Raw genomic sequence first — 17,340 nt, 5'->3', positions numbered from 1 at the left:
ATGCGTTGCAGTTCTACCTGTTTACCGATGAAGCGGGTTTCACAAACCACGGGGCAGTGAATCTACGGAACATGCATTACTGGTCCGTGGACAATCCTCGCTGGCTCAGACAGGTAGAGAGACAGCGACCCTGGACTGTACATGTATGGTGCGGAATCATTGGCGATCACCTCATTGGTCCTCACGTCATTGCAGGGGCCCAAACAGCTGCAACATACATCGCGTTTCTACAGAATGATCTGCCAACGTTGTTCGAAAATGCCCCACTGGAAACGCGTCGACGTATGTGGTATCAGCATGATGGTGCACCTGCACATTCCGCAATTAACACTAGGCTGACCCTTGACAGGATGTTCAACGGGCGTTTCATAGGACGTGGAGGACGCATACTTCTTTCCTTGGGGTACGTTGAAGGAGAATGTGTACCGTGATGTGCCTACAATCCCAGAGGATATGAAACAACGTATTGTGGCAGCCTGGGGCGACATTACACCACATGTACTGCGGCGTGTACGACATTCATTAAGCCAGAGATTGCAACTGTGTGGAGCAAATGATGGCCACCACATTGAACATCTATTGGCCTGACATGGCGGGACACACTCTATTCCACTCCGTAATTGAAAACGGAAACCACGTGTGTACGTGTACCTCACCCCTCATGGTAATGTACATGTGCGTCAGTGAAAAAGACAAATTAAAAGGTGTTAGCATGTGGACGTAATGTGCTGTTCCAGTCTCTTCTGTACCTAAGGTCTATCACCGTCCCCTTTGGATCCCTACGTAATTCGGTGCTCTCCGATACACTCGATCGAACAGCGGAGGAGTGGTACTCAAGCGTCAACTTTGGGGTACAATATCTCCGAATGTAATTAACATTTTACAATGCAACAAACGCCACTGATTACGTATTTGTATGTTCAGATGTGCTAACAAAACTAACGTGGTTCCATTTTTAAAAAAAATGGTTCAAATGGCTCTGAGCACTATGGGGCTTAACATCTGTGGTCATCAGTCCCCTAGAACTTAGAACTACTTAAACCTAACTAATCTAAGGACATCACACACATCCATGCCCGCGGAAGGACTCGAACCTGCGACCGTAGCAGTCCCGCGGTTCCGGACTGAGCACCTAGGACAGATGGACCACCGCGGCCGGCATTTAAAAAAACTTAGGCTTGTGGTAAAAAACATACTTCCGTGCATTTTTTTATGGTTTGTATTAACCAATTACAATAGCCCCTCTCCTCACGTTCGGTCTGTGGAATCGATTCGTCAGTATTTGATGTAGTTTACGAAATATATCCAGCGGTAACGTTAGGTGACCCACCCTGTATATATTCTTTCTCCTTCAATTTTCAAACAATAATTGTGTATACAATTTAAGTGCTGTTTTGTTTTTTGCCCGCTGTCGGTTTTTACAGAAATTAGGAATGTTTTATTAATGGCTTCTCGGCTTATGATTGTCATACTACTACTGAACCGGAATCATCCGATACTTGGGAATCCTACCGATTCCGAGATTAAAACTGTGCGAATACTGTCACTGAAGCTACTGTCCTCACTGAGCCAGCAACGGGATAGGTGTTCATACCCCGCATACCAGTCATCATTTACCCATTAACGCTAAGCGACTTTGATTTTCCTTCAAAGTTTTGTTTGCAACAATATTAAAGAAGGCTCAAGGTGAGAGAGGGAGTTAAGAGGAGAGAGGGGCTGGGGGAGGGGAGGAAATGGACATGGGGGGAAGAAAAGAGATGGACAGAGAGAGGGGGCAGAACTGAGAGGTGGACAAAGAGGGGGGGGAGGAGGAGGAGAAGTGGGGTGGACGAGTTTATACACCAAATACCTGTCCACATACTGACAGAGAAATATAGCAACACCAAGGAGGAGCTGTGAGACATAAACGGCAGTTGGCAGGCGTGTTTCTACATCTTAAAGTTGACCTCTCTTCCAATTTCGCGCCAGCTGCGTGAGAGTAGCACTAATAGAGCTACTACGAGAATGAAAATCAAGTTTGCTTTAAACACTCGCATTAACGGTCGTCAGCGTTAGTTGCCTTTGAGATTGGACGTGGTGAGTCGATGTTCGTCAAGAATGCACGTAAAGTGAAAAAGCCGCCGTCATCAACAGCTCAGTGAGTTTGAACGAGGTCGTGTTACAGGACGACGAGAAGCTCGACATTCCTTCCGCGATATTGCAGAAAGACTCGTCAAGCAGGCACGTAGCCACTGCACATGTCTGCTGGCCGTGGTGGTCACGAAAACGCACGGTCGCAACAGGGCCGGCCTCAGGACGGCCGCGTGGCACTGCCGAGAGGGAAGAGCGTCGTGTTTGGTGTACGGCATCTGCATCTGCAGCAGCAGTCTGAGGAGCAGGCGGCACCATGTTGACGCAGCCAACTGTTCCAAATCGGCTACTTCGAGGGCAGACGCCCTGTAGCGTGCATTCGGCTTAGCCCAAACCACGACCTCTTGCGACTCGAGTGGTATCAGGTGAGAGCTCATTGGAGGGTAAGTTGGAAATGGAGATCTGTTGCGTTTTCCATTGAAAGCCGGTTCTGCCTGAATGCCAGTGGTAGCCGTGTCTTAAGAGGTCAGCTCAAGGCCTTTAACTATTTCGTCTGCGCGCTAGACATACCCCACCTTCACCTGGAGTTACGGTCTGGGGTGCGACTTCGTATGACAGCAGGAGCACTCACGATTATCCCATGCAGCCTGCGAATTTGTACATCAATCTGCTGGTTCGACCTGTTCTGCTGCCATTCATGAACAGCATTCCAGCAGTCCAGCGGGTATTTTGCAACAGGATAACGTTCGCCGAGTATGGTCTGCAGATGTCGGCATGTTGCCTTGGCCTGCTCGATCACCACATGTTTCCAACCCACCACATATTGGACATTGTGAAACGAGAACTCCATCGTCGTCCACAAACAGCATTAACCGTCCCTATTTTGACCGACCAAGTGCGACAAGCACGGAACTGCGTCCCATAAACACGCCCGGCACCCGTACAACACAATGCATGCACGTCTGCGCGCTCGCATTCAACATTGTAGTGTTTACACCGGTTATTAATGCACCAGAATTTCAAACTGCCAATCGATGATCTAACGCTTACTTTAACCTGTTTCTTGCAACGATAATAACTTAGGTACGTTATTTAAACAAATTTATTACCTAGATTTCATTAGTGTGCGATGATTATTTTTGGCATTTCCATTTTTTTTTCGTCCTTGTATATAGCTATAGCAAACCATTGCTCGATTCACTTATATAATATATCTAAATATCACAAAAATGCCAAATTTTATGCGTGAGACAGCTAGGCTTTCAAGGACACAAACTGTGGTCAGTTTGATAGCGCATTTGTTCGCTTCCCACTCCTCGTTTCCTTACGAAAATCCGGACATAAATTTTCCCTCAAAAGACTGATCCAGTTTTTCTTAACTACTTACTTTCAAGGAATTACACCTGTTTGAAAAATTTGGTCTCGCGACTATTTGCCGCTTCCCACCTTCGTTAGGCTATGAAAATTCGGACAAAAATTGGTAATTTCAAGAGACATTCCTTCTCGCTCTGCTCAGACGTTTGACCAGGTATAAACAAACGCCCGAGCCGGGCCACGGGCACCACTGTCCAGTCGCGGGCTGCCCATCTAACAGCTCCCAGGGACAACAAACATTGAATTTCAATATTTGCGCTAAGTTTTGACCTGGTTTAAAAATTTGAAATGTCTCCTAATTTACTCATTAAGAAGAGACATGTTTGTAGTATTAAGGTTAGAAACTGTGTGTGTGTGTGTGTGTGTGTGTGTGTGTGTGTGTGTGTGTGTGTGTGTGTGTGTGTGTGTTGGAAAATTTCAAAAAAAATGTTCAAATGGCTCTAAGCACTATGGGACTTAACATCTGAGGTAATCAGTCCTCTAGAACTTAGAACTACTTAAACCTAACTAACCTAAGGACATCACACACATCCATGCCCGAGGCAGGATTCGTACCTGCAACCGCAGCAGCCACGTAGTTCCGGATTACAACAGCTCGGCCACCGCGGCCGGCGGAAAATTTCAAGTACATGTCGGAGCTCTCGGGCCATTCTCAGAGGAGGAACAAGTATTTTCAGACTGTGAACTCCGGTCACAGTAAAATGTTTTAATTCCGCAAGCATAACATTTTGGAATAAATTTTGATAAAACAGAAGTTGTGCCACTTTGGGGAACAGGTGGGTCGTAAGTATATACAACAAAAAAGTTGTAACAATACCGATTTTTAAAATACGGAGATGAATTCGCCCTGGCATCCAATGAAACTCTACATTTGTGTACAATCCGTGTACACATGAGGCTCCGGAAGGGCAAGTCACTGCACAAAAAAAGAAAACAAGAGTCCTGTAACAGACTCAAAGGTAACTAACGCTGACGACCGTTAATGCGAGTGTTTAAAGCAAACTTGATTTCCATTCTCGTAGTAGCTCTATTAGTGCTACTCTCACGCAGCTGGCGCGAAATTGGAAGAGAGGTCAACTTTAAGATGTAGAAACACGCCTACCAACTGCCGTTTATGTCTCACAGCCTGCATATTCACAGGAGTCATGAGGATTTATTTGCTCGAACCAACATATATTTGTACTTCAAAGTGATTTTCTAGAGCAGAAATTACTCTGCTGTCTTTATTCACTTATTCACTGCCGAAGTGGAAAAGTGTAGTTTGAACGGAGTGATTAGAGAGAGCGGAATGGAACAGCTCGTGGCGAGCATCTGTGGCGCAGCAGGGCCACGCGCTGGGCTACGTGCAACAGACAACACGACACAGCACAGCACTGGCAGATATAGCCCTGCAAGTATTTAGCTTTTCTCCACGTAACACTGGCGTTCTTTTTGCGATCGATTGGGCTTGTGTCTTGAGGTTCGTAAACTTTCAAGCATCGATCGGACACAAATAATAACTATTTTTTGTTAAACTGACTTCTATTCGGCTTCCTACGTTCGAGTGGGGCTACTAGCTTTGCGACTTTTCGACGCATGTAAATCGCTGATACCAAACAATATTTTTTTTAAAGTCTTAGAAATATGCAGGATCCTCCGTCTCCTACACTTTGCTCGATTTAATTATGAAAGAGTTTTTTTAATGATAACGAAATATTTTTCACCTTTCGTCACTTTGAAAACAAGAGGGTTAATTTTAAGGAATCGTCCAAATGTAGTTGGTGATATTGGCTGGCATCCGGATGGTCGGGAACCCCTGGTGTCGAGAACAGAGCGCAGGCGGGTAGCGGCGGGGCGACGGAAACACGTGCCACAGTCACCCACCGGCAGAGCATGGGGGCGACCTGAGCTGCGGCTGTGGCCAGGCGGGAGCCTGGCTGTCTTCGGGACGCACAGTCGCCCCAGGCTGACCACGCGGAAAAATGTCATTGCGGCTAATATATTTCATTACGCACTCAACTCGTAGAACTTTCATTTTCCTGTTTCTGCCTTTTCCAATATCCTGTAACGGTAACCATTCAGACAGATGATCAGTTTAGTTAACGTGACGATAATACACACATCAAAAAAAGTTTTGCATCACCCCGGTTCCCAGAACTCCCGGAGATAGACGTTGATTGTGGATACTGTATCACAGACACAGTCCCCTTCACTGTTCAGAGCCCCAAAGATGTTAACAACCGTGCACGAGCAGCGCCTATTAGAAGGAGGGGATCTGACAACCGATCAGTTCCAGTCATTTTACCAGGAAAGAGGTGCACGGTTCGTGTTGTTCAACCATGCCTAAACGGTCAGTACCGCGGTTCCGCCTTAGACATACTATCCAGAGAGTGCAGCGAGGTGGAGAGATTGGGTTGGGTTGTTTGGGGGAGGAGACCAGACAGCGAGGTCATCGGTCAAGGTGGAGGTTCCCTGCTGTTTCTGGGTGGCATTATGTGGGGCCGACGTACGCCGCCGGTGGTCACGGAAAGCGCCGTAACGACTGTACGTGCCGGCCGTAGTGGCCGTGCGGTTCTAGGCGCTGCAGTCTGGAACCACGAGACCGCTACGGTCGCAGATTAGAATCCTGCCTCGGGCATGGGTGTGTGTGATCTCCTTAGGTTAGTTAGGTTTAACTAGTTCTAAGTTCTAGGGGACTAATGACCTCAGAAGTTGAGTCCCATAGTGCTCAGAGCCATTTGAACGACTGTACGATACGTGAATGCGATTCTCCGACCGATAGTGCAACCGTATCGGCAGCATACTGGCGGCGCATTCGCCTTCGTGCACGGCAGTTCATATCCCCATCGTGCACACCTTGTGAATGACTTCCTCCAGGATAACGGCATCGCTCGACTAGAGTGAGCAGCATGTTCTCCAGACACGAACTCTATCGAATATGCCTGCGACAGACTGAAAAGGGCTGTCTATGGACGACGTGACCCACCAACCACTCTGAGGGATCTACGCCGAATCGCCGTTGAGGACGGGAAAATCTGGACCGACAGTGCCTCGATGACCTTGTGGGTAGTATGCATCAATTCAATTTTCTGTACACGTTCCCGAACTCTCGGAACCGAGCAGATGCAAAACTGTTTTCGATGTGTGTAATTCTAGGGTCGTGTCCCTATGTGGCAATTTTCTTATTTTTAATTTTTACGTTACTTACGCCGTAAATAAACGGAATGAAGCTCAGTAAACTGGCATTATTCACAGTTTCATCAAAAGTGAGAAAATGAAGGGTGAAGGAAAATTTGAGATGGCGCGTAACTTTCCAGGAACGGACTGTAAGGCGTACACGAGAACCTGGAGTCTTAAAATTAGATACGTTTATTACTGTACAGTTCACGATTTACATGTACTGCGTGATATTTGTCGTAAAGAGGGGAAGCAGTGATGTGAGGCAGCGTGCAGCAGCGAGACACCAGCCGAGAGCGGCTCCGGGGTCAGAATGGAACTGGCCGAGCACGTTTTGTGCACCCCTGTGAGGTTCAACTCCAGCCCCTTCTCGGAAAATTGCTTGAGGAGTCCTCATGGCCACTCCTTCCTCGAAAATGTATTTGCAATCCAAAATTTTCCTTTGCTTTTCTTTTACATGCCGTTTACGAATGTGTAAGTAAATACAATATATTTCGGCATTATTTCGATTTATTTGCAGTGTACTTAACGTAAAATTTGCACACAAAAAAGGTTTATGCAATTGTGCACCCTCCCCTCCCACCGACCCTCGGCTTGCCGTTCTGTGCCCATTCCGCTGCGCCGGCCGCTGCCTGAATGATGGCTCAATGTGCCTTCCGACCCCCGCCAAAAAATTTTTTTTTTTCCCCTAAATGGTTGGCCACCTCGAGCTCCTACTTTTGTCGTTTTCCTGCCAGAGCAAACTGACAGACTTACAGGAAACCGTCGATGACGTGTGCGCGCGGTCGCCTCGTACATGAGCACCGCGCCGGGTTTACGAGCTCTCTGTGTCTCCTCACAACTCGGCAAACCAATGCAATGGCTAAGCAACTCGGTTGTCCTGGCTACACCATTCAGAAATTGAAAATTCGTGACAGCCACGTCCCTCATTCAGTGGCGGCGCGGCGGTGGCCACTGCGGTTGTGCCTGTACGAGCTACGCCGAGTGGGGTGAGGGGGTGAGCGAGCTCCAGTCCACCGCCTGCGCCCTGCGCCCTGCGCCCCTGTTGTGGGGAAGAGGACAGGGTGGCATCCCAAACTCTTGTGCCTTTCTGCTGCGACCACTGCGAAAAGCAAAACGTGTGCGCAGCTCCTGCGACAGAAAGTGAACCAGGCTTTCACTTAATGAAATCAAATCGACTGGCAGCGCCTTTTCACGGATCTCGTTCCGAGGCAATGCGACACCTGCTGACTCACACCGAGTGTAGAATAAAAGCGGGCCCCTCGTGCGGAACTCTGGGTTGTCCTTGGGACCTTCTCGCACCGGAAGCGACAGATTTTCCCTTTGGTGGCAATGGAACACGTGACGCCACCGAACAGCAGGCGCACTGGCAGTTTCACACAGCTTCGCGTGCCTAACTACAGCGTAGACTGTTTCACCAACTAGGCGCTTGCTACATTTTACAAATGCTTTTCAAACCCACAGACAAGTTGACGACGGCATATACAGGGTGTAAATTTTAAGTGGACACAGAAGAATAACTCGAAAAGTAAGCTTCACACGAAAAAATGTGTAGAATCCAGAGTTGATTATTTTCGAGGGGGCCATCTGCTGGTGCCAAAATTAGCCCGTCACCCCGGCACCCTCGTGCTGGCGCGGGAGGCAACTTTAAAATTTCAAATGGGAATCCCCATTTTTCATTGCACAATCAGATTCTACCTAAGAAACTACGTACATTTTGTCTTAAACATTTGTTTTGATTCTTGGTAGTTGGCGCTGTAATTCAAGAAAATCCGTGTTCTCATTTCTGCGTGGAAAATGGTAACGGATAAATAAAAAATACTTATTTACTTCGTAAATTTTGATTCGCTAAAACTAAAACTCTCCCTCTTGTATGTCCATCATTTTAGCAGGACGTCTCTGGAACGACGGCCGTTTGCTATCGTGACAAAAAATAAAAACACCTACAGCCGTCGTTACGATTTTATTTTGTCGCTACCAGTTGCGACGCTTCATTGCGTCATCTTCAGACTGCTTTGATGCGCTACAGGTTGATACGATCCCCATGCATGACCCATCAGTTGTCAGCATTACTGGATTCGCAGATAATGTGCCAGCACTCCAACCATCAACGGTCAACTGACGCGAGAATCATTCAAATACTGTCACTAAACTCTCCCTCTCTCCTGATGGGGCGCCGGCCTGTGTAGCCGAGCGGTCCTAGGCGCTACAGTCTGGAACGACGCGACCGCTACAGTCGCATGTTCGAATCCTGCTTCCGGCATGGATGTGTGTAATGTCCTTAGCTTAGTTAGGTTTAAGTAGTTCTAAGTTCTAGGGGACTGATGACCTCTGCTGTTATGTCCCATAGTGCTCAGAGCCATTCATCCCCATAGGGTGGGGTCTGAGAGAGAGGAATTAAAGTTTTACAAATGTTGACCCATTGGACCAATGTTGTTTGGGTCAACATTTGTAAAACTTTAATTCCTCTCTCTCAAACCCCAACCCACGGGGAGAGAGGGAGAGTTTCAGTTTTAGCGAATCAAAATTTACAAAGTAAATACATTTTTTTTCATTTATCCGTTACCATGTTCCACCCAAAACCGAGAACATGGATTTTTTTTTAAAATTACAGCGCCAATTACCAAGAATCAAAATAAATGTTTAACACAAAATGTAGGTAGCTACTTATGTAGAATTTGATTCTGCAATAAAAAATGGGGATTCCCATTTGAAATTTTAAAGTTGCCTCCCGCCCCAACCCCAGCGGCTGGGGTGGCGGGCTAATTATTGCACCAGCAGATGTCACCCTCGAAAATAATCAACTTTGGATTCTACACATTTTTTCGTGTGAAGCTTATTTTTCGAGTTATTCTGGTATACACACACACACACACACACACACACACACACACACACACACACACACATATATATATTTTTCAAACCGTGTCCAGCGTGGAAGATTTCCCCTAAAAGTCGAAATTTAGTGATGTCTGAAGTTAGTCGTGAAGAGAGTAGCCAGTGAATCCTGGCTCCCCCTCACTTCCGTAATTTACTTGGCAAAGACACTCAACAATTGAAACGACTACACTGTTACGTAATAGCTCTGAAATGCAGTAGTTTTTTGTGAGTAACGCTGGCACACCGTGCCCGCCATGTGGGTGCGAGGCGAGCAGCCCTGGGTGTGGCGCCGCCTGTCGTGCCTCGCCCAGCGCCTACGCTGGCTCCCACTTGCGTCACTGCACGCGTCCTCGCTGGCTGACAAACAACTGCCAAGTAAGGCCAGCTCTCCGTGTCTGTACCCGAGCTGCCGGTCGAATTCCACGATGAAGCTCCCCAGAGGCTAGAAACAGAATGCGAGGCCCTCGGCGCGGGCGTGCTCTCAGCGCTAGTGGAGTGCGGACAAACCTCGTTGGGCGGCAGCAGCAGCACACGCCTCCGACCTCCTGACGCTCAACAACACTGCACCGTGCCTAAGTACGGACTGACTGAGCAGCGAGCAGCGAGCAGCGAGCAGCGAGCTGGCGGCGGCCAGGTGCAAGTGGCAGGTGGGCCGCGCAGTTCCCGCACCGCCGACAGAGCGCACCACCCTCCGGCAGGCAGCCTCCGCGGCCGTGGCCTTCGGCGAGAGCCGGCCGACTTACCAGCTTCCAAAACATTTTCCCGTACGAATCCCCGTCCCCTCTCTGACCCCCACTTTACCGTCGTACATTTCGCACGTGTCAGTTTTCGCCATTAATAGCGGTTACCACTGTACACAAATGTTGCACTCGGTCACCCTTCTCAGCTTGGCGCTCCGAAAGGTCACTCCTGCCAATCGGGCCTTAATGGCTTGTGTCCACTGGGAGACAACTTCCGCAAGTAACTCGTGCGAGCGCTTGCTCACGTGTTTACACTGAAAGAAACACTTGCGCAAGTTTACTTCCGCAAGTCGCTTCGGTAAGTTAATTTCAGAAATTAATTGCAAGTTCTTGAGGAAGAGCTGCGTCGTGCAAGTTTACAGTGCCGTGATTAAAAACATTGCACCCACCACCGTAATAGCATTATTATTATTATTATTATTGAACAAAAATCGTTACGAAAAATGAAAATAACAAAAAATGCGAATGTTTGATTGGATAAATGAATTTGCAGGCGTACGTATTTAAGTTATCGAGAAATACTATCGCACGAAATATATATCAGACGAGTTCGTTCAGATTAGGAAACTTCCTGAGAACGTCGTATTTAGTTTCTGACATCATTTGTCCATTGTGCAATCAAATATTCGGTAAGAGGATACAAAAATTCGCCAAGGTATACGAACGACAGGTGGCCTTTTAATTACTCTTCTATTTTTGTGTGCAATATTTATCGCTTTTATTAAAAATATAATGCATTTCTGTTGATGCTAACATTAAGAAATCAGCTAAAATTTAAAGCCGACTTCACTGTCATTCTACTTTCCATTGTGGCGAAACAAAGCAACATGTAAATTAATTTCGCTCTTCCTCGGTTTTTGATACCAGTTGTATACGTTTAAGTGTTCGAGTTGCACTTTTGTTTATGCCTATTCTTTTCGTCGCTGGCCATTTCGCACACAAAACGTGTGCAAATTGGGGAAAACTTCCAGCAACCAGCAAGTTCAGTAAGCATTTGCTGCAAGATCTGAGTATATTAGCCTTTTGCATTAATCGTGTAGCCAGAGAACTGAGTAACTACAGAATTGCTATAAAATATCACATATACAGCATAGCACTAAAAATTACATTAATTCCAAGTAAACTTCATGGTACTCTCTGCACAGTTACACACTCAAAACAGTCCACATGTCACAACTTCTTACTCTGTATCCTTTGTGTCTGACTTATAACTGGATAGTAGGGGGACAAGGCCGAGAGTGTCCCACTCTGCATTGTTGCCATATTTATTCAAGATTGCAGCGATAGACATGGCAATGTCACAATGAAATAGTGGCAAGAAGATCAAATTTTGGCGTCAAAATAGGGTAGTTTCGCTACCTCTACTAACGTAATCCCTCCCCTACTCCCAACTGCCACCCCTTCCCCCTGCCCCCAGAAAATGTTCAAATGTGTGTGAAATCTTATGGTACTTAACTGCTAAGGTCATCAGTCCCTAAGCTTACACACTACTTAACCTAAATTACCCTAAGGACAAACACACACACCCATGCCTGAGGGAGGACTCGAACCTCCATCGCGACCAGCCGCACAGTCCGTGCGTGACTGCAGCGCCCTACACCACTCGGCTAATCCCACGCGGCCACAGAAAATGGTGGGGATGAAAGGTCACTAAGGCTACCTCCACTAACCTAAGCAAATGGCAAGAAAATAGCTCACTTGGGCAAACTCCACTAACCTTAGCCATCTGACCTCCACCTATTCCTTGGAATTGGCGGGAAAAGGACTCAACATGTGCTGGGCTGCTAGACACGATGGACATAAGTCTTTATTTTCCGTGCAGTGTTTAAATAAACATTTTGAGGCAGTAACTCTGTTCTGAGTGTTCACCATGTGGTCCAGATTCCAACTGCCTAGTACACAGTCTATGATCAGAGTGCACTGTCTTCCTATTTCGCTCTGGGGGGGGGGGGGGGGGAATGACGGGAAAAGGACTCAGTCTGTGGAGTGAATTTGAAGTTGAGATTGTTGTGGAGGAGGAGATCAGACTGGAAGGTCATCGGTCTCATCGGATTAGGGAAGGAAGTCGGCCATTCCCTTTCAAAGCAACCATCCTGGCATTTGCCTTGAGTGATTTAGGGAAATCATGGAAAACCTAAATCAGGACTGTTGGACGCAGGATTGAACCATCGTCCTCCCGAATGCAAGTCCAGGAGTGTATTTATTTTGAAACAATTTAGTTAGTGACGGCTTTCATGTACCTTATTTATTACACATTGATAAAAAACACTCACTACCTAGCCTACAGACCTGCAAATTACTCGTAAATTATCGAAACAATGCAGTACACTGATGTGCAGACACGCAAAGAACTCGTAAATTGTCAAAATAATAATCTGCAAACAAATTCACTAATTCTAAACTGTCCAAATAATGCATTGCACAGCAAACAGACCTGCGAGCTAAACTCAAATTACCGACATAATGCTTTATAACACTCTGTCAACACGCTTACAATGCTCAAACAGCCGAAAATAATGCAGTGCACAAACACTCACTGCACGTAAAAATCGAGACATACCAGCGGACTGCCCTCAACGAAGGTTCCAACACGTGCACACGCCAACGCCGCTGACTCCGTACGCGAGCCACTGCTCTCAGGCTGATGTTGCCTACAGCCAGCAGGTAAAAATCGCGTCTATTTTCGGGTATACAATTAGAATTCTTTGAGTGGTATACTGATGTCAGTTGTCTGTGTAAATAAGAGGCGAGTTACCCACTGGACGTGCACATATTCACCTAACCACCATGGCTTAGGCATACCTGATAGTCCAGCACTGACCGACATGTTTGTATAGCGGCTCACTCTCACAGATGCAGCTAAAAGGTTATCAACGTTATACTTATGTCACATGTCTACGTAAATAACTGCCAAGTTTTCCTCTGAGCGCACTTTAGAAATGTGTTGCAGTGCTTCCCAGAATAGCACAGGGTGCATTCTCCCTAGCGATCCCAATGGGACATCCTATCCTACACGAGAGACGCGTTGGCCGTGCGCCGTGTTTACCTGCCCAGTACGGCTGACTCATAAATGTGAGATGTGTGCGTAGCGTGGCTGGAATTTTCGGTGTCCTACAGCTTCTGATCTGGAGATATCCTAATGCTGGTCAGATGAGGGACTGCATCACGCCTGAGATGGATAGTCTGCTTCAAGTTGCCATTGAACACCTGAACAAAGAATACAACACCTTACACTCAGAATTTCTCATAGATACCTTGCCACCCCATCTTGTTCGAACCAATCTGTAGAGGCTCCTATGTTCCAGTACAAAGGATGTCTTGTGAATGAATGGAGCAATCTGATTGGCTCTAACTGAATTTACACGCCAAATTAATGATTCTGCCGGTATGGAAGCACTGTCCGCCTTTCCTTTTCTACACGCGAGAATTTCAGTGGTAAGAAACTATTTTGTACAGATAGCCATATTGCACTGACAGTTAAACCCCGCACAAGTGGTCTACAGATCGTCACACACATCCCACGCACTCACCATAGCACAGTGCAGCGCTGACGGAGGAAACTGCCGCCGTAAACGCGGCCCACGCCGTAGAAGCACGTGTCAGCCAGAAAGAGGGCAGCCAGCTGTGGCTTACCCTCCAACCCCAGGAGGACCCGAGTACTACGATTTCGAAGGCTGTCAACACTCCCAGTGCAAACACTCATCGTACTGAATCTTCTCAAATTTCTGCGGAGTATACACTCGACACACGTGTTCCGAAGGCGACTCGACGCAAACTGGGTATTAGTTCACCATTTGCCCACCCAGTTGAGCCACGAGCTTTCATAAGTCGAAAGCTATCTCGGACTCTCTGAACCAGTGTACAAAGGATGGGCAAGCTACCAGCTCGGAACAAAGGCTTCCACTGAGATGCTTTTTCTGGCCCTGACCTGCTTTCTTCTCGGTGTGCTTTCTGTGGTCATCACCAGACTCATAAGGATATTGGGAACCAGGCATATATTTATCAGTGTAACTACAATTAAGTACTAGGATTGCTGCTGTAGTCTGACACCGAGCAATGTAGTGGAAATGTCTCCTCTTGATGGCCATGGTTCTGGAAATAATCTCAGTATCTATAGCGCACATAATTTTCTACGTAAAAAGAATCTTCCATGATTGTAACATGGTTCTCCCTTGCACGTTCTATAATTGAAGATTTCTGGCATGACTAGTGTGCCCATCAAGAATTAACAACGCAGGAGTTTCTTGTGGCCTTAGAAATGAAGTGGTCAAACCACTCTAAGAAGAGCTCAGTTTGAATCCAACCTGAAGGATGGCATTTACTAAGTGTTCTAGGTGGTGCTCCTTTCAGTAGAGTATCATTCAAGTTCTTCCTGGGGAAGACCATCACTGGTGGTATGAAAGTACTGCCAGCACGCATACAGCATATGACAGTCACCAGGGATCCTCTCTCTGCTTATGTGAGGGCACCTACTTGACGTTTACCTTTCAGTCCAATTACATGTGGTACTCTGCTCTGGACGACAGAGAGTCCAGTCTCGTCCACACTGTACACATCATCAGCACTATAGGAGTGTTTACTGTACTCAGCTTTCAATGTCAAGAAACTTGTCTACAGATTCTTTCTTGAACCCGTTTGCTCTCGAGAATGAGGTCCCCATAGGTTTGTGAACTGTGAGCTTATTTCTGTGTCGTCTAAGGAAAAGGTCAAACCAAGCTCTACCTGCAGCATTGAATTTCATTTTGTGATTTTGAGCCGATTAGAGGCAAATTCAGTTTCATTTGGGCTTTACGTGAGAAAGATACATCACGTTATTACAAAAAGTCGTTTAGCCCATCAAGGAAAATTGAAACTTGCACGCTCGATCATTGTACTTACAATTAAATACACTGCTGCCCATTAAAATTCCCATACCAAGAAGAAATGCAGATAATAAACGGGTATTCATTGGACAAATATATTATACTAGAACTGACATGTGATTACATTTTCACGCAGTTTGGGTGCATAGATCCTGGGAAATAAGTACCCAGAACAACCACCTCTGGCCGTAATAACGGCCTTGTACGCCTGGGCATTGAGTCAAACAGAGTTTGAATAGCGTGTACAGGTACAGTTGCCCATGCATGTTCAACACGACACCAGGGTTCATCAAGAGTAGTGATTGGTGTATTGTGACGAGCCAGTTGCTCGGCCACCATTGACCAGTCGTTTTGAATTGGTGAGTTATCTGGAGAATGTGCCGGCCAGGGCAGCAGTCAAACATTTTCTGTATCCAGAAAGGCCCGTACAGGACCTGCAACATGCGGTCGTGCATTATCCTGCAGAAATGTAGGGTTTCGCAAGGATCGAATGAAGGGTAGAGCTACGGGTCGTAACACATCTGAATTGTAACGTCCACTGTTCAAAGTGCCGTCAATGCGAACAAGAGGTGACCGAGGCGTGTAACCAATGGCACCCCATACCATCACGCCGAGTGATACGCCAGTATGGCGGTGACGAATACACGCTTCCAATGTGCGTTCACCGCGATGTCGCCAAACACGAATGCGACCATCATGATGCTGTAAACAGAAACTGGATTCGTCCGAAAAAAATGACGTTTTGCCATTCGTGCACCCAGATTCATTGTTGAGTGCACCATCGCAGGCGCTCCTGTCTGTGATGCAGCGTCAAGGGTAACCGCAGTCATGGTCTGCGACCTGATAGTCCATGCTGCTGCAAACGTCGTCAAACTGTTGGTGAAGATGGTTATTGTCTTGCAAACGTCCCTATCTGTTGAACGAGACGTGGCTGCACGATCCGTTACAGCCATGCGGATAAAACGCCTGTCATCTCGACAGCTAGTCATACGAGACCGTTGGGATCCAGCACGGCGTTCCGTATTACCCTCGTGAACCCACCGATTCCATATTCTGCTAACACTAACTAGATCTCGACCAGTAATGTCGCGATACGATAAGCCGCAATCGCGATAGGCTACAATCCTCCTTACACGAGGAGACAACAACGTTTCACCAGGCAAGGACGGTCAACTTTTGTTTCTGTATGAGAAATCGGTTGGAAACTTCCTCATGTCAGCACGTTGTAGGTGTCGTACTGGTGCCAACCTTGTGTGAATACTATGAAAAGCTAATCATTTGCATATCACAGTATCTTCTCCCTGTCGGTTAAATTTCGCGTCTGTATCAAGTCATCTTCGTTGTGTAGCAATTGTAATGGCTAGTAGAGTATTACAATAGCGGTCTCTATTGGACGACATTCGACAAACCATGTGTAAATAAAAGTATTCTTGTAATCCTAGAGTCTGGAGATGAGTGTAGAAAGAAAGATGGCAAGCAAATAGGTCCGGGCCAGAAACAGTGACGCCTTTGTTCCGAGGAGAACCGACGCAGCCTTTCTACAACAGTCTTCGCAGTATATGTATGAGTGTCTAGTGGTTGCTGCTATGTGTACTGTCTTGTGGGAGGTATAGATTCATCACATAGATAGCCGTAAGAGAAATGATAGATCTTTTATACGTGGAAAATTATGTGTAATATAGATACTGAGATTCGTTCCAGAACCATGACCATCAAGAAAAGACATTTCCACTACATTGCTCGGTGTCAGACTACAGCAGCAATCCTAATACTTAATTGTAGTTACACTGATAAATATATGCCTGGTTCCCAATATCCTTATGAGTCTGGTGATGACCACAGAAAGCACACCGAGAAGAAAGCAGGTCAGGGCCAGAAAAAGCATCTCAGTGGAAGCCTTTGTTCCGAGCTGGTAGCTTGCCCATCCTTTGTACACTGGTTCAGAGAGTCCGAGATAGCTTTCGACTTATGAAAGCTCGTGGCTCAACTGGGTGGGTAAATGGTGAACTAATACCCAGTTTGCGTCGAGTCGCCTTCGGAACACGTGTGTCGAGTGTATACTCCGCAGAAATTTGAGAAGATTCAGTACGATGAGTGTTTGCACTGGGAGTGTTGACAGCCTTCGAAATCGTAGTACTCGGGTCCTCCTGGGGTTGGAGGGTAAGCCACAGCTGGCTGCCCTCTTTCTGGCTGACACGTGCTTCTACGGCGTGGGCCGCGTTTACGGCGGCAGTTTCCTCCGTCAGCGCTGCACT

The 17,340-nt window shown here is 46.8% G+C and overlaps 2 protein-coding genes across 2 annotated transcripts in view; one reads left to right on the top strand and one right to left on the bottom strand.

The window, feature by feature from the left end:
• The window catches only part of LOC126336284 (filamin-A), a 1,048,954-nt gene extending 1,038,531 nt beyond the window's left edge, over positions 1-10,423 (bottom strand). Inside the window, 1 exon segment of the mRNA XM_049999806.1 lies at positions 9,991-10,423. The gene's annotated coding sequence lies outside the window, so the exon portion shown is untranslated.
• The window catches only part of LOC126335631 (uncharacterized), a 98,973-nt gene continuing 91,370 nt past the window's right edge, over positions 9,738-17,340 (top strand). Inside the window, exons 1-2 of the mRNA XM_049999085.1 lie at positions 9,738-9,858; positions 9,915-10,247. Of these exons, the coding sequence (XP_049855042.1) occupies positions 9,738-9,858; positions 9,915-10,247 (454 nt within the window). The remainder of the gene's footprint in view (positions 9,859-9,914; positions 10,248-17,340) is intronic.

The sequence above is a fragment of the Schistocerca gregaria genome, chromosome 2 (genome assembly GCF_023897955.1).
Source record: "Schistocerca gregaria isolate iqSchGreg1 chromosome 2, iqSchGreg1.2, whole genome shotgun sequence".
Taxonomy (NCBI): Eukaryota; Metazoa; Arthropoda; class Insecta; order Orthoptera; family Acrididae; genus Schistocerca; species Schistocerca gregaria.
This window is presented reverse-complemented; position numbering and strand designations above follow the sequence as displayed.